Source organism: Schistocerca nitens, chromosome 7 (genome assembly GCF_023898315.1).
Source record: "Schistocerca nitens isolate TAMUIC-IGC-003100 chromosome 7, iqSchNite1.1, whole genome shotgun sequence".
In the NCBI taxonomy this organism is placed as follows: domain Eukaryota; kingdom Metazoa; phylum Arthropoda; class Insecta; order Orthoptera; family Acrididae; genus Schistocerca; species Schistocerca nitens.
The window spans coordinates 44,014,199-44,029,455 of record NC_064620.1 but is presented as its reverse complement, the minus strand read 5'-3'; the positions used below and the strand labels follow the sequence as shown (position 1 = coordinate 44,029,455).

Below are 15,257 nucleotides of genomic sequence, written 5' to 3'. Positions count from 1 at the left end.
ACAGACAACACTGTCAATAGTTTTCTCTACGTCTATAAATGCTATTCTCTTAGGTTTGCCTCTCCTTAACCTCTCTTCTAAGAGAAATCGTAGGGTCAGTACTGCCTCATGTGTTCTTATGTTTCTCAAGGATCCAAACTGACCTTCCCTAAGGTCTGCTTTTACCAGTTTTTCTCCTCTTCTGTACAGAATTCATGTTAGTATTTTGCAACCATGACTTATTAAACTGATTATTTGGTAATATTCACAGCTGTCACACCTGCTTTCTTCGGAATTCAACTCAGGTCTTTTAGTGCTCTGTCAAATTCTTCTCATAGTATCATCAGCTACATCCTCTTCCATTTCTATGATTCTGCCTTCAAGTACATCTCCTTGTTCAGACCATCCATATACTCTTCGCTCCTTTCAGCTTTCCCCTGTCTGCTTGCCAACATATTTACTCAAATTGACAAGAGCAAGTACAAAATCTTAATGCAATCAATGATGGTAACAATAAGTACATTCATTCATTTACACAATGTATTCCCCAGATCCCTGTTTGGGACGATTTTTTATAGATGTGCAATAATCCAAAATGCACATTAGCACAGAAACTACTCCCAGAGTGGCTCGGAGCACTATGGGACTTAACATCTATGGTCATCAGTCCCCTAGAACTTAGAACTACTTAAACCTAACTAACCTAAGGACATCACACAACACCCAGTCATCACGAGGCAGAGAAAATCTCTGACCCCGCCGGGAATCGAACCCGAGAACCCGGGCGTGGGAAGCGAGAACGCTACCGCACGACCACGAGCTGCGGACTACTCCCAGAGTGTACATTTAGACACTTGTGATAAATAATACAGCAAAAATGTCTATAAATGTCACATACTTCACATTTGACACTTTTTTACATGGGTGATAAGACAAATTTTATTTATGTGTGAGCAGCAACTTTGTTCATTTGTTTATGTTGTTTTATGTTACATTAAAATAAAACTTGACATTAAGGGACGGTGGAGATTGAGAAATGAACTTTGTAAAGGAATCTTTCTAACTCTCATCTGCTGTTGTCTATATCACTGCAGAAAATATGCATAAGTCACAGTGCCTGCTCCCATTATATAGCTAGAATTTCACTAGTTGATTGCTTTAAGCAGAGGTGCATCCTGTTTGCAAGCACTGCAATGGCACATTCCAACTAATAAACTGAACTGAAAAGATATACTTTGGGCTTTAGTACTCACAGTGTCTTCAGCTATTTTCTCCAGCATCTTTGCAGCCTCTTTGGCAGCTACTTCAAGAGCTGGTCTCATTGCTGTTAGCTCTATTTGAAGTTGCTTCACTTCTTCAGCAGTGCTCAGAAGCTTGTCAAGCCCTATGGAGACCATCAGAATTTTGGTAGTTATATTCATACATGTCAATAGTGGTAACAGACTTTTATTCACTAACACACAATTGCATAACTGTGTGCAAATTGCAAAATTTTAAAACACAGAGTATGTAATAAAATGATAAGAACCTTAGGTATAAAATGATTAAAATAATCAGACTAATGAGCAAACCTGTTTGAAGCCGCTTAATGCCGTTTGCCAATTCTCCTCTTTTGGTACCATATAGTCGCTGAAAACTTGACAGAAGCTCCAAATAATTAGTGGGAGTCACATAATTATGTCGTGACAACTCCTGTTAAAACATGCAATGTAAGTGTGAAGCACTGTGCAAATAGTTATGAGATAAAATATTTTGAATATTTCACAAAAGGAAAAAAAAAATCAATGCTACAAACTGAAAAGATAATTAACAGGAGGACCATACTGTCTGCATAATGGGTTACAACAGTGTCTAGAGCAAAACACTTTTCTCATTTTACAGAAAATCCCCATATTAAAGAACCTGACCCAATAAGACAAGTGACAGGCATACAAAACACACAAAATATACTTTAAGTAACTCTGTATACGGGGCTACAAAATTTGCATTAAAAATCATTACATTTACAATATATTTTGATCTGTCTATACAATTATTATCTCTCCACACTTCTACCCATTACCAGACTGACAATTACTTGATGTCTCAAGGTAGGTCCAAGAAACTGATCTCTTCTTTTAGTCATGAACTGCACAATAAAAGTATTATGTCACTCTCATGACTTGCACAGCTTGTGTTTTTTTTTTCCTTTTTCTTTTTTTTCAGATGCTAATTTTTAAAACTTTTTTGACTATAGCAAATCATTACATACAGCCACATGGGTAGTGAAGGTAAATATAGATCTTAATTTTCAGGACATTTTATTAGAGCAAGCTGTGGGCCAAATTATCCAGTTTTGAACTGGGAAATGTTGCCTGTGTTTACTGCACAGTTTGTGAACGGTAACTTCAAGCTCAGACCATACATAAATTGTTACTTTACTGCAGGAAGGTCTTCAGTTTCCAAAGTTGCTTACCAGATTGGCTTACACCATAGCAAAGTTAAATATAAATGTAGGCTTCTGCAGCTATTGTCACAGTCAAAATTTTTCTGGGTTTGTGACAGCATTGTCAATATGTAAAACTACCAACGTTTTGGTCAATGTTCTTCAAGGTGTTTTTGTTTACAGACAACTTGAAGGAGGTCATTTGCAACAGTGACCAAAACATTGGTAGTTTTACATACTGACAATGTGGTCACAAACCAAGAAAAATTTTACTGACCATAGCAAAGTTGTTCAGACATCCAGTTCCTATCATGAGACACAAAATATATCTGTCTCAAAGTGGTCATTTACATTCTACAACACCAGATGATGAATGTGTTACGTCTGCCACAGACGGCCCCTGCCAGGCAGACTACACTCAAGACACCCCTGTGTACCATATAACGTACACAAGCACTTGCAGGCGCAACCAAGAGGAAAACAATTCTTCAAAACAAACAGAACTTGCTGGAGACTAATGCGAACCTTTTTCTGCAGAGGTCGCCTCACAGATACAGGGAAAGTTGGAGTACTCCGCCAGCTTTATAAGGCCAGCGCCGCAGCAGTACAGCCAGTTCCTCGCCGAGCTAGGACCAGCTCTGACGGACCTCACCGACGCTCTTGATGAATAGTCATCTACAAGTTATTTGTTTTTGTGTGTACACAGTGATTGTTTGAGAAGAGCAGTTCAGTTTCAATAAACGACATTATACTGAGTGTTCTACAATACTGAGTATTCTCCAGTAGGGACGAGTATAGTGGAACGAACCGACGAACATCATGGTTACTACAGCAGCACCTACAGAATGGCAACAATTCTTTCAAGGACATCTGCACCAGTTTTTGGAAACTCAAACACAACTGATTGCTGAAATCTGAAGCCCCCACCGCCCCGCGATGCCACCGCCGTCCCAAGCAGAAAATGTAAGTTTCACACACATCTTTCCAAGGAATCATAGGCTGATGACATGGTGCATGACCACTTGATACAGGCAGCACCAGACGCTGCTTTCCGCCACGACGCCCTCAAGTAGAAGACTTGTCCCTCGAGCAGGTCATAGAATTAGACTATAAGTTCGAAATTTCTACGGCCACCGATCGTCGACTGGAGTACTGGGCAGATGTAGCAGCAATACATGATGAGGCCATGACAGACACCGAAGCTGTCGCAGCAATCCAGGGCTCAACGCCACACTCCCACCGCCGCCACGGTCGGACACCACCTCCACAACAAGACGCCGAGTCGCACCATCCCAGCTGGAGCCAGAAGCCACTGCAGCAACAACACAACATGCAACGTCGTCGTGGGGATCGTCTCCACCTGCCCTACATGCTATTCAACACATGATAGAGAAGATTGCCCAGACCGCTGGGCGCAATGCGCACACTGCGGCAGGGAAGGCCATTTAGCGTCCGTTTGTCGCGCAAAAACAACCACCTCCAGCAACCGCCAACCCAGGCCATATCCAGACGGCTTGAACGACACCCCAATGGACGTCAACCAGGTAGACAACTCCTCAACATCAAAATTTTTATAGACGTCACTATCAATGACAAGCCTATGCGTCTGCAAGTGGACACAGGTGCAGCAGTATCCTTGATTAATTACACTTCATATGCCAACTTGAGGACAATATTATGGAAATGGAAGAGGATGTAGATGAAGATGAAATGGGAGATACGATACTGCGTGAAGAGTTTGACAGAGCACTGAAAGACCTGAGTCGAAACAAGGCCCCCGGAGTAGACAACATTCCATTGGAACTACTGACAGCCTTGGGAGAGCCAGTCCTGACAAAACTCTACCATCTGGTGAGCAAGATGTATGAAACAGGCAAAATACCCTCAGACTTCAAGAAGAATATAATAATTCCAATCCCAAAGAAAGCAGGTGTTGACAGATGTGAGAATTACCGAACAATCAGTTTAATAAGCCACAGCTGCAAAATACTAACACGAATTCTTTACAGACGAATGGAAAAACTAGTAGAAGCCGACCTCGGGGAAGATCAGTTTGGATTCCGTAGAAATACTGGAACACGTGAGGTAATACTGACCTTACGACGTATCTTAGAAGAAAGATTAAAGAAAGGCAAACCTACGTTTCTAGCATTTGTAGACTTAGAGAAAGCTTTTGACAATGTTGACTGGAATACTCTCTTTCAAATTCTAACGGTGGCAGGGGTAAAATATAGGGAGCGAAAGGCTATTTACAATTTGTACAGAAACCAGATGGCAGTTGTAAGAGTCGAGGGACATGAAACGGAAGCAGTGGTTGGGAAGGGATAGAGACAGGGTTGTAGCCTCTCCCCGATGTTATTCAATCTGTATATTGAGCAAGCAGTAAAGGAAACAAAAGAAAAATTCAGAGTAGGTATTAAAATCCATGGACAAGAAATAAAAACTTTGAGGTTCGCCGATGACATTGTAATTCTGTCAGAGACAGCAAAGGACTTGGAAGAGCAGTTGAACGGAATGGATGGTGTCTTGAAGGGAGGATATAAGATGAACATCAACAAAAGCAAAACGAGGATAATGGAATGTAGTCGAATTAAGTTGGGTGATGTTGAGGGGATTAGATTAGGAAATAAGACACTTAAAGTAGTAAAGGAGTTTTGCTATTTGGGGAGCAAAATAACTGATGATGGTCGAAGTAGAGAAGATATAAAATGTAGACTGGCAATGGCAAGGGAAGTGTTTCTGAAGAAGAGAAATTTGTTAGCATCGAGTATAGATTTAAGTGTCAGGAAGTCATTTCTGAAAGTATTTGTATGGAGTGTAGCCATGTATGGAAGTGAAACATGGACGGTAAATAGTTTGGACAAGAAGAGAATAGAAGCTCTCGAAATGTGGTGCTACGGAAGAATGCTGTAGATTAGATGGGTAGATCACATAACTAATGAGGAGGTACTGAATAGGATTGGGGAGAAGAGGAGTTTGTGGCACAACTTGACCAGAAGAAGGGATCGGTTGGTAGGACATGTTCTGAGGCATCAAGGGATCACCAATTTAGTATTGGAGGGCAGCGTGGAGGGTAAAAATCATAGGGGGAGACCAAAAGATGAATACACTAAGCAGGTTCACAAGGATGTAGGTTGCAGTAGGTACTGAGAGATGAAGAAGCTTGCACAGGATAGAGTAGCATGGAGAGCTGCATCAAACCAGTCTCAGGACTGAAGACCACAACAACAACAACAACAACATGCCAACATTGATTCACCACCCCTCTCTCCAGCCCCTAAGCGCCTACTGGCATACAATAAGCAAGAGATAGCTCTCCTAGGACAATTCACGGCTCAAGAACAAATCGGTTCACCGTCCAGTCACGTTTCTGGTTGTCAACAATTCCTCCACAGCAGACTTATTTGGTGGACTGGACGCCTTCCGCTTATTCGGATTTTCCATTGTGGACAATGTTCACCTAGTGTCTCAGCACGTTCATTTTCCTGAAGTTGATGCACTCTGTAATGAATTCCAGGACCTGTTTTCACCAGGCATAGGCTGTGTCAAGGACATTGAGGCCTCGCTCCGAATCCGTCCCACTGCCCGGCCCCGCTCCTTCCAGGCATGTCAGGTACCAGTGGCACTACAACAGCCACTCAAAGAAGAACTCCAAAGTCTTCAAGATGAAGGGGTTCTCCAGTCCATGCAGTTCAGCTTGTGGTCCGCGCCTTTAGTCATCGTGCAGAAGCCAGGCCGCCGCCTTCGCCTCTGCGGTGACTTTAAGTCTACAGTCAACCCACAGCTTCTCGTTTACGACTATCCCCTTCCACGACCAGAAGATCTTTTTCGCAAATTGGCAGGGGGCTCCTACTTTACCAAAATTGACATAGCAGAAGCATATCTCCAAATTCCTCTTGATCTTTCCTCCCGACGATACACTGTTATAAATACTCCTTTTGGCCTCTTCCAACTAAACCGACTCATGTTCGATTTAGCCAGTGCTCCTGCAATCTCGCAAAGATACCTTGAACAACTTCTCACTGATATCCTGGGCTGTATAAATTACTTAGACGACATAGTCGTCACGGGGCCCTCCTCCGAAGAGCACATAGCCAACCTCCGCCTCCTCTTCCTCCGCCTTTGAACTGCAGGTCTGAAATGTAATACTTCTAAATGTTCATTTTTCCAACAATCTATTTCCTATCTGGGTCACATCATTTCCCAGAATGGTATTTCTCCATCTTTCTCTTATATCGACGCCATTAACAACCTGCCCCGTCCCCAGAACCTTCATCAGTTGAAATCCTTCTTGGGCAAAATTTTATATTACAGGAAATTTGTTCCTTCTGCAGCTCTAGTGGCAGCAACCCTGTACCACCTCTGCCGCAAAAATGTCCCATTCTGTTGGACCCCAGTCTGCAAGACCGCCTTCCATACCCTCAAACAGCAGCTCCAATCCGCTTCATGCCTCATGCCTTATGATCCAAATCTTCCTTTGATACTTGCTACAGATGCCTCTGAGTATGGTGTGGGAGCCGTCCTGTCTCACAAATTGCCGGATGGCACAGAGTGCCCCATAGCATACATCTCGAAAGCTCTCTCCACAGCACAAATCAAATATTCCCAAATCTAGAAAGAAGCACTTGCCATCGTTTTTGCCTGTTCCAAGTTCTATCCCTTTCTCTATGGCAAGCCCTTTCACATTATTACTGACCACAAACCGCTCCTCTCTTTATTTGCGCCTTCCGCGCAATTACTGACCAAAACATCCCTACGACTCCAGCACTGGGCGTTGTTCCTATCCCAATTTCGCTACACCATGCATGTCCATATCACCTCCCAGCATGCCAACACGGACGCCTTGTCGCGTCTACCACAGGGTCCACACCCTGCTTTTGACCAGTTGGACCTCCTCGTTTTTCAGATTGATGATGACGTCCAAGAGGCCCTGAAAGCATTTCCCGTTACAGCTGTCAAAGTAGCTGCAGCCACCGCAGAAGATTCCCTCCTCCGAGTCGTCCAACATCGCGTTCTCCATGGTTGGCCATCCTTGCTGCCTCCTCAGGATAAATGCCACCTCCAGTTGTGCTATTCCATCTGACACCAGCTTTCGGTGGTGGATGGAGTCCTCCTTCGCTTACATTCAGCAGAACCGAGGGTCATCATTCCGAGATCCCTGCAGCCGACCATCCTCCACATTCTTCACCAAGGGCACTGGGGGATTGTTCGCACCAAATCCCTCCCAAGAAGGCATGTTTTTTGGATTGGCCTCATGTCTGACAACACAAGAGATGGTGCAGCGCTGTACCGTCTGTGCCCAACAATTGCCTCGTCACCCCCAAAAATTCTTTCACTGGCCTATGCCGTACGGTCCCTGGGAAGACTTCCACCTTGACTTCGCGGGACCATTTTGGGCCACCAATACCTCCTAGTCACTAAGGAATTTGCCATTTCCCATACATCATTCAGTGTTCAGCAATCACCATGCACGTTACCTTATCAACCCTCACAAAAATATTTTGCTTGGAAGGATTACCGAAAGCCATAGTCACGGACAATGGACCACAATTTCGAAGCCAGGAATTCCTCTCCTTTTGCACCGACAACAGCATCCAGCATCTTCTCACCCCGCACTTCCATCTCCCATCCAATGGGGAAGTGGAACGCCTGGTCAGAACTTTCAAGACACAAATGCTCAAATATGCCAAAGACCACTCCCTTGAAGATGCTCTGACACTATTCCTCAGTTCCGATCGAGCCACTCTGATAGAGGACAAAAGCCCAGCAGAAGCACTCCATGGCCACCAACCCAGGACCCTCCTTCATCTTCTCTTGGCTCTCCAAGAATTCCAATTCCTCCTGGACAGTCCTAGTTCTTCCCCGGCTCCTTAGTCTGGACCTGAGGTTTTGGCACTAAAGCAGGTTGGCTGTCCACCGTCATCCAGCATTCCCAGTGTCGCGAATGTTTTGATGTCATCTTGGATGGCCACATAGTCCATCGCCATCGAAATCAATTGCGTCCTCGCTACCCTGAGACACCTGCACCGCACCCTACAACATGGACCACCACCACCTCTACAACCCATTCCCGACCACCTACACAGACTCCTTCACTAATGCCATCTACTCATTGCATGGTTGACGTTTCAGGTCATCAGTTGCCGCCACCAGCACCTCCAACACAGCAGCCGCAGCCGACGGACCAGCTGCCCGACCCAGCCCCTCTCCAGCGCCACCCCACCAGCCGATGGCCACCAATGAAGACGAACCAATGCCACTGGTCCCACCCATACTGCCACCACAACCAGTACGCAGGTCAGCCCGCATCGCAGGACATGCAGCACCATACTCTCCAAGAGGCAGCCTCCACAGCCTCCTCCAGGGAGCCGCAGCCACAGATCTCCATGACGTAGCAGCTATCGATCTTTCACGCAGCTCTATCTATCAGATACATTATATAATGGTAAGACAGAGATTTAGGAACCAGGTTTTAAATTGTAAGACATTTCCAGGGGCAGATGTGGACTCTGACCACAATCTACTGGTTATGAACTGTAGATTAAAACTGAAGAAACTGCAAAAAGGTGGGAATTTAAGGAGATGGGATCTGGATAAACTGAAAGAACCAGAGGTTGTACAGAGTTTCAGGGAGAGCATTAGGGAACGATTGACAAGAAGGGGGAAAAGAAATACAGTAGAAGAAGAATGTGCAACTTTGAGAGATGAAGTAGTAAAGGCAACAGAGGATCAAGTAGGTAAAAAGACAAGGGCTAGTAGAAATCCTTGGATAACAGAAGAGATATTGGATTTAACTGATGAAAGGAGAAAAATGCAGTAAATGAAGCAAGCAAAAAGGAATACAAGTGTCTCAAAAATGAGATTGACAGGAAGTGAAAAATGGCTAAGCAGGGATGGCTAGAGAACAAATGTAAGGATGTAGAGGCGTGTATCACTAACGGTAAGACGGATACTGACTACAGGAAAATTAAAGAGACCTTTGGAGATAAGAGAACCACTTGTATGAACATCAAGAGCTCAGATGGAAACCCAGTTCTAAGCAAAGAAGGGAAAGCAGAAAGGTGGAAGGAGTATATAGAGGGTCTATACAAGGGCGATGTACTTGAGGACAATATTATAGAAATGGAAGAGAATGTAGATGAAGAGGAAATGGGAGATACGATACTGCGTGAAGAGTTTGACAGAGCACTGAAAGACCTGAGCTGAAACAAGGCCCCGTGAGTAGACAACATTCCATTAGAACTACTGACAGCCTTGTGAGAGCCAGTCCTGACAAAACTCTACCATCTGGTGAGCAAGATGTATGAGACAGGCAAAGTACCCTCAGACTTCAAGAAGAATATAATAATTCCAATCCCAAAGAAAGCAGGTGTTGACAGATGTTAAAATCACCGAACTATCAGTTTAATAAGTCACAGCTACAAAATACTAACACGAATTCTTTACAGACAAAGGGAAAAACTGGTAGAAGCCAACATCGGGGAAGATCAGTTTGGATTCCGTAGAAATATTGGAACACGTGAGGCAATACTGACCTTATGACTTATCTTAGAAGAAAGATTAAGGTAAGGCAAACCTATGTTTCTAGCATTTTTAGACTTAGAGAAAGCTATTGACAATGTTGACTGGAACACTCTCTTTCAAATTCAAAAGGTGGCAGGGGTAAAATACAGGGAGCGAAAGGCTATTTACAATTTGTACAGAAACCAGATGGCAGTTATAAGAGTCGAGGGGCATGAGAGGGAAGCAGTGGTTGGGAAGGGAGTGAGACAGGGTTGTAGCCTCTCCCCAATGTTATTCAATCTGTATATTGAGCAAGCATTAAAGGAAACAAAAGAAAAATTTGGAGTAGGTATTAAAATCCAGGGGGAAGAAATAAAAACTTTGAGGTTCGCCGATGACATTGTAATTCTGTCAGAGACAGCAAAGGACTTTTAAGAGCAGTTGAACGGAGTGGACAGTGTCTTGAAAGGAGGATATAAGATGAACATTAACAAAAGCAAAACGAGGATAATGGAATGTAGTCGAATTAAGTCGGGTGATGCTGAGGGAATCAGATTAGGAAATGAGACACTTAAAGTAGTAAAGGAGTTTTGCTATTTGGAGAGCAAAATAACTGATGATGGTCAAAGCAGAGAAGTTATAAAATGTAGACTGGCAATGGCAAGGAAAGCGTTTCTGACGAACAGAAATTTGTTAACATCGAGTATAGATTTCAGTGTCAGGAAGTCGTTTCTGAAAGTATTTGTATGGAGTGTAGCCATGTGTGGAGGTGAAACGTGGACGATAAATAATTTGGACAAGAAGAGAATAGAAGCTTTTGAAATGTGGTGCTACAGAAGAATGCTGAAGATTAGATGGGTAGATCACATAACTAATGAGGAGGTTGTTGTTGTTGTTGTGGTCTTCAGTCCTGAGACTGGTTTGATGCAGCTCTCCATGCTACTCTATCCTGTGCAAGCTTCTTCATCTCCCAGTACCTACTGCAACCTACATCCTTCTGAATCTGCTTAGTGTATTCATCTCTTGGTCTCCCCCTACGATTTTTACCCTCCACGCTGCCCTCCAATACTAAATTGGTGATCCCTTGTTGCCTCAGAACATGTCCTACCAACCGATCCCTTCTTCTGGTCAAGTTGTGCCACAAACTCCTCTTCTCCCCAATCCCCTTCAGTACCTCCTCATTAGTTATGTGATCTACCCATCTAATCTTCAGCATTCTTCTGCAGCACCACATTTCGAAAGCTTCTATTCTCTTATGTCCAAACTATTTACCGTCCATGTTTCACTTCCATACATGGCTACACTCCATACAAATACTTTCAGAAATGACTTCCTGACACTTAAATCTATACTCGATGTTAACAAATTTCTATTCTTCAGAAACGCTTTCCTTGCCATTGGCAATCTACATTTTATATCCTCTCTACTTCGACCATCAACAGTTATTTTGCTCCCCAAATAGCAAAACTCCTTTACTACTTTAAGTGTCTCATTTCCTAATCGAATACCCTCAACAATGAGGAGGTATTGAATAGAATTGGGGAGAAGAGGAGTTTGTGGCACAACTTGACAAGAAGAAGGGATCGGTTGGTAGGACATGTTCTGAGACATCGAGGGATCACCAATTTAGTATTGGAGGGCAGCGTGGAGGGTAAAAATCGTAGAGGGAGACCAAGAGATGAATACACTAAGCAGATTCAGAAGGATGTGGGTTGCAGTAGGTACTGGAAGATGAAGAAACTTGCACAGGATAGGGTAGCATGGAGAGCTGCATCAGACCAGTCTCAGGACTGAAGACCACAACAACAACAACACAAAAAAGTGCATCCTCCAGCCCCATGTCAAGCACTGAAGTCAACACATCAATAATAGGATTCTATTTAAGGACAATAATGGACAGGCACACCATGCACACCCTCTGAACATCTTCCTCCACAAAGCAGGTATCAACCAAATGGAATGGTCTATGGTATCTGCCGATATTAATCTGAGTTAAGCATACCTTGGGACCAACTGAAACTTGCAGTGTGTCATTACAGGAGTCCTCCCCACACACTGAATTTCCTGAGAAGGCAGCTGTCAAGAGTAATACATGCTTCAACAGCAATGTCTGAACCACTTCATACACAACACACCACAGAGAATTCAAGCATGTTACAATCCGCAATATGGAGTAACAGATGTGCACTTCCAAGTTTCAATTTGTAATACAGGTCACCTTCAGAACCCGATTACTGTCACTGTGAAGTGTAGCTTGTGAGTTGGGTAAGGATTTAGAGAAAAATTAGTTTTCTAAAGCAGCAGTTTTCTCTGAAACTACAAATTTGATGAACTATTTTGTAAGCCAACAAAATGAGAGAAAGCTGGCTACACTGGAACTGGCACATTCTTAGAAAAAAAAAACTTCTGACAGAGGTCAAAACTACATGTTACCCAGAAACTAATAGAAAATAATTTGAAGGATATCCTTTTACAAATTTTTTCATTATCTCGAATCAAGGAGCAAAATTTCCTGGCACTTTCATTGTAGAGTTGCATGAGAAATGCATCCTGGTCTGAGCTTCCAGAGTTGACTGCCATGTGTGGCTTAGGTGTGCTTGCTAGTGTGAATGAATGGTGTGTGTTTCTCTTTATTTTTCTGTTGAAGGCTATGGCTGAAATCTTACATGTAAGTGTCTTTTAACTGTGACTGTCTGACTTAACATGTCATATTTATGTTAAGTAGTAATTTATCTTTTCTACATTGTTGATATTCCAATATGGAGTTTCCACTGATTGACAAATAGAAGTGGTATGTGAGTGCAGGCTTTCTTGGCAAATTTCATATATGAAGTTTTCACGGGTTGTCAGGCGAGTAACATCATTGTCTCATAGCAAAGTTTCGATGGAATGCATCTCCATCATCTTCAGGCACCTGATTAAACTAAAACTGAAGATAAACAGTACCAGTTTAAAACAACTGAGGAAACAGCAGCTTTCCTTCTATTTACCAGGTTAAATTTAGTTGGTAAAAGCACAAATAGTGCAAATAGTGAGATGAAACAGATATGCAAACGATTCAAAAATGTGACTTTCATTGATATAAGCAAACTAGGAAGGAGATACCATACTAGACATGGTTTCCACTTAAATAGATTAGGAAAAAATTTCGTAATTGCATAAATAATAGAAACAGTAAATGCCAACACGAAACTAAGTTGTGACACTTCGAACGTAATTCCCCTCAAGGACAAGACCCACAAACTACTTGGTGAATCTGAAAATGAAGCATCACCACTACAAGACAAGTGTGATGTTCTGGCATTGCAAGAAAACACACCAAGTGCTAGTAGTTCACAAGGAAGCATATCAAAAACAACAGAACCAACACGTGAAGTATCAGAAACAGATACACCATCATCATCACCAACAGCAACAACAACAACAACAGAAATGACAGCATCAATGACACCGGGAGCTACACCAGCAAGCTACTCACCATATCCCAGTGAACGACCTACAAGGTGCAGAAAACCTGTCCTTCTGGAGGACTCTTGGTACCTCGCCAGGGCAAGGAATGGAGTATGACACCACAAAATACCTTATTTAAGTCAGTAAAGCAGAGAAATCTACAAGGTATTTACAACTTTAAAATAATCCACCAGAATGTACAGGGCTTGAGCAAGAAATATGAACAATTAGACGTGTTTGTAAATGAAACTATGCCTGATGTGCTTGGTATTAGTGAACACTGGCTATCTGATGCCAAATTAGAACTTTTTAAACCTCTAAACATGGTACTAGCTAATAAGTTTTGCAGATCTACTATCAGAGGTGGGGGTGTATCAATGTATGTTAAGAGCACATTTGATTTTAATTCTGTAAATGTAAGTAAATATTCATTAGAAGGGACAATTGAATTATGTGCAGCATGTATAAAGATACCAAATGATGAAATTTATGTTATATGTTTATATAGACCACCAGGTGGAAACTTTGAAGTTTTCTTAACAATGTTTTGTGACATGATAGAGAATGTTTTTATATCACACCTGAACAAGTTAGTAATTATAGGAGATTTCAACATAAATGTATTAGCAGATAAGTTACACACTACACTATTCAAGAATACTCTGCTTGAATATAATGTAAGATACCTGATAAACACTGCAACCAGGGAGACTGAGACATGCCAGTCTGCACTAGATAACATAACCACTGGTATTCATCTTTACGATCTTACATCTTCTGTTATTATAAGTGCTTTGTCAGACCACCATGCAGTAGAACTAAGTGTGCACATAAAAAAGGTTCCTACACACAGTTGCTACAGATATATTAGGGTGAATACAGACCAAAATATAACTCAGTTGAATAATATGCTAAGGAATGTGGATTGGAACAGTGTTCTAACGACACTTCATAGTTATGGCAAATTCTCAAGTGAACTATTCTACATTCTTAACCAAGCCTGCCCATTAATAAAAAAGAGAATTCAGTCACATGCTGTAACCCGAAACTGGATATCAAGTTCAGTCACTGAGGCTAGAGAAAAACTAAGATGGTATGAGTATGCTATGTTAAATGACTTGAGCAATAAAAAATTAAAAGAAGAATTCAAAAAGTATCAGAAATACTATGTAGACCTCCTAATTTCAGAAAAACAGAAACATTTTGAAAGTGTCATTCAGAACACAAATAATATCTCCAAAACATCATGGTCACTAGTAAATAGAGAAATAGGTAAATCTGGGAACCATACAACTGAAAATCACTTGCTGATAAACGGCACAATAGAAACTGATCAGAATAAGATAGATCTATTTAACAATTACTTTGCTTCTGTTGGCTCCAGCATAAACAATCAGCTTAAAAATCATAAATACAAATTCAGAGGAACACCAGTGTCAGGAAGTATATTTTTGATGCCAACAAGTAAAGAAGAAATAATTAAAATAGTGAGTAGCTTAAAGAATTCCCATGCAACAGGATATGATGGTCTTAGTCTGGACACTCTTAAGAAATGTATACATAAAATTGCATCACCTTTATCAACAGTTATCAATTCTCATATGGAAGATGGTCTATTTCCAGATGAGTTGAAAATTGCCCGAGTTGTGCCTATTTTCAAAAAAGGAAACAGGAATTTAGTAAAAAACTTTCGACCCATTTCTGTTCTTCCAATAATATCCAAAATCTTTGAGAAAGTAATATACATAAGAATCTGGAACTTCCTGGTATGCAAAAAAGTGATTTCTAAGGGGCAGTATGGGTTTGTCAAGGGGTCGTCCACCATTACAGCAGCAACAAACTTAATCGAAGGTGTCACTCAAGCAATAGATAATAAAGAACATGTATGTGGCATCTCTCT

The 15,257-nt window shown here is 41.9% G+C and overlaps 1 protein-coding gene across 1 annotated transcript in view; it reads right to left on the bottom strand.

Annotated features, from left to right (window-relative positions):
• The window catches only part of LOC126195465 (dynein axonemal heavy chain 1-like), a 963,710-nt gene that overhangs the window by 322,449 nt on the left and 626,004 nt on the right, over positions 1-15,257 (bottom strand). The window contains exons 43-44 of the mRNA XM_049934091.1: positions 1,551-1,671; positions 1,233-1,363 (exon numbers count right to left, since the gene is read on the bottom strand). Of these exons, the coding sequence (XP_049790048.1) occupies positions 1,233-1,363; positions 1,551-1,671 (252 nt within the window). The remainder of the gene's footprint in view (positions 1-1,232; positions 1,364-1,550; positions 1,672-15,257) is intronic.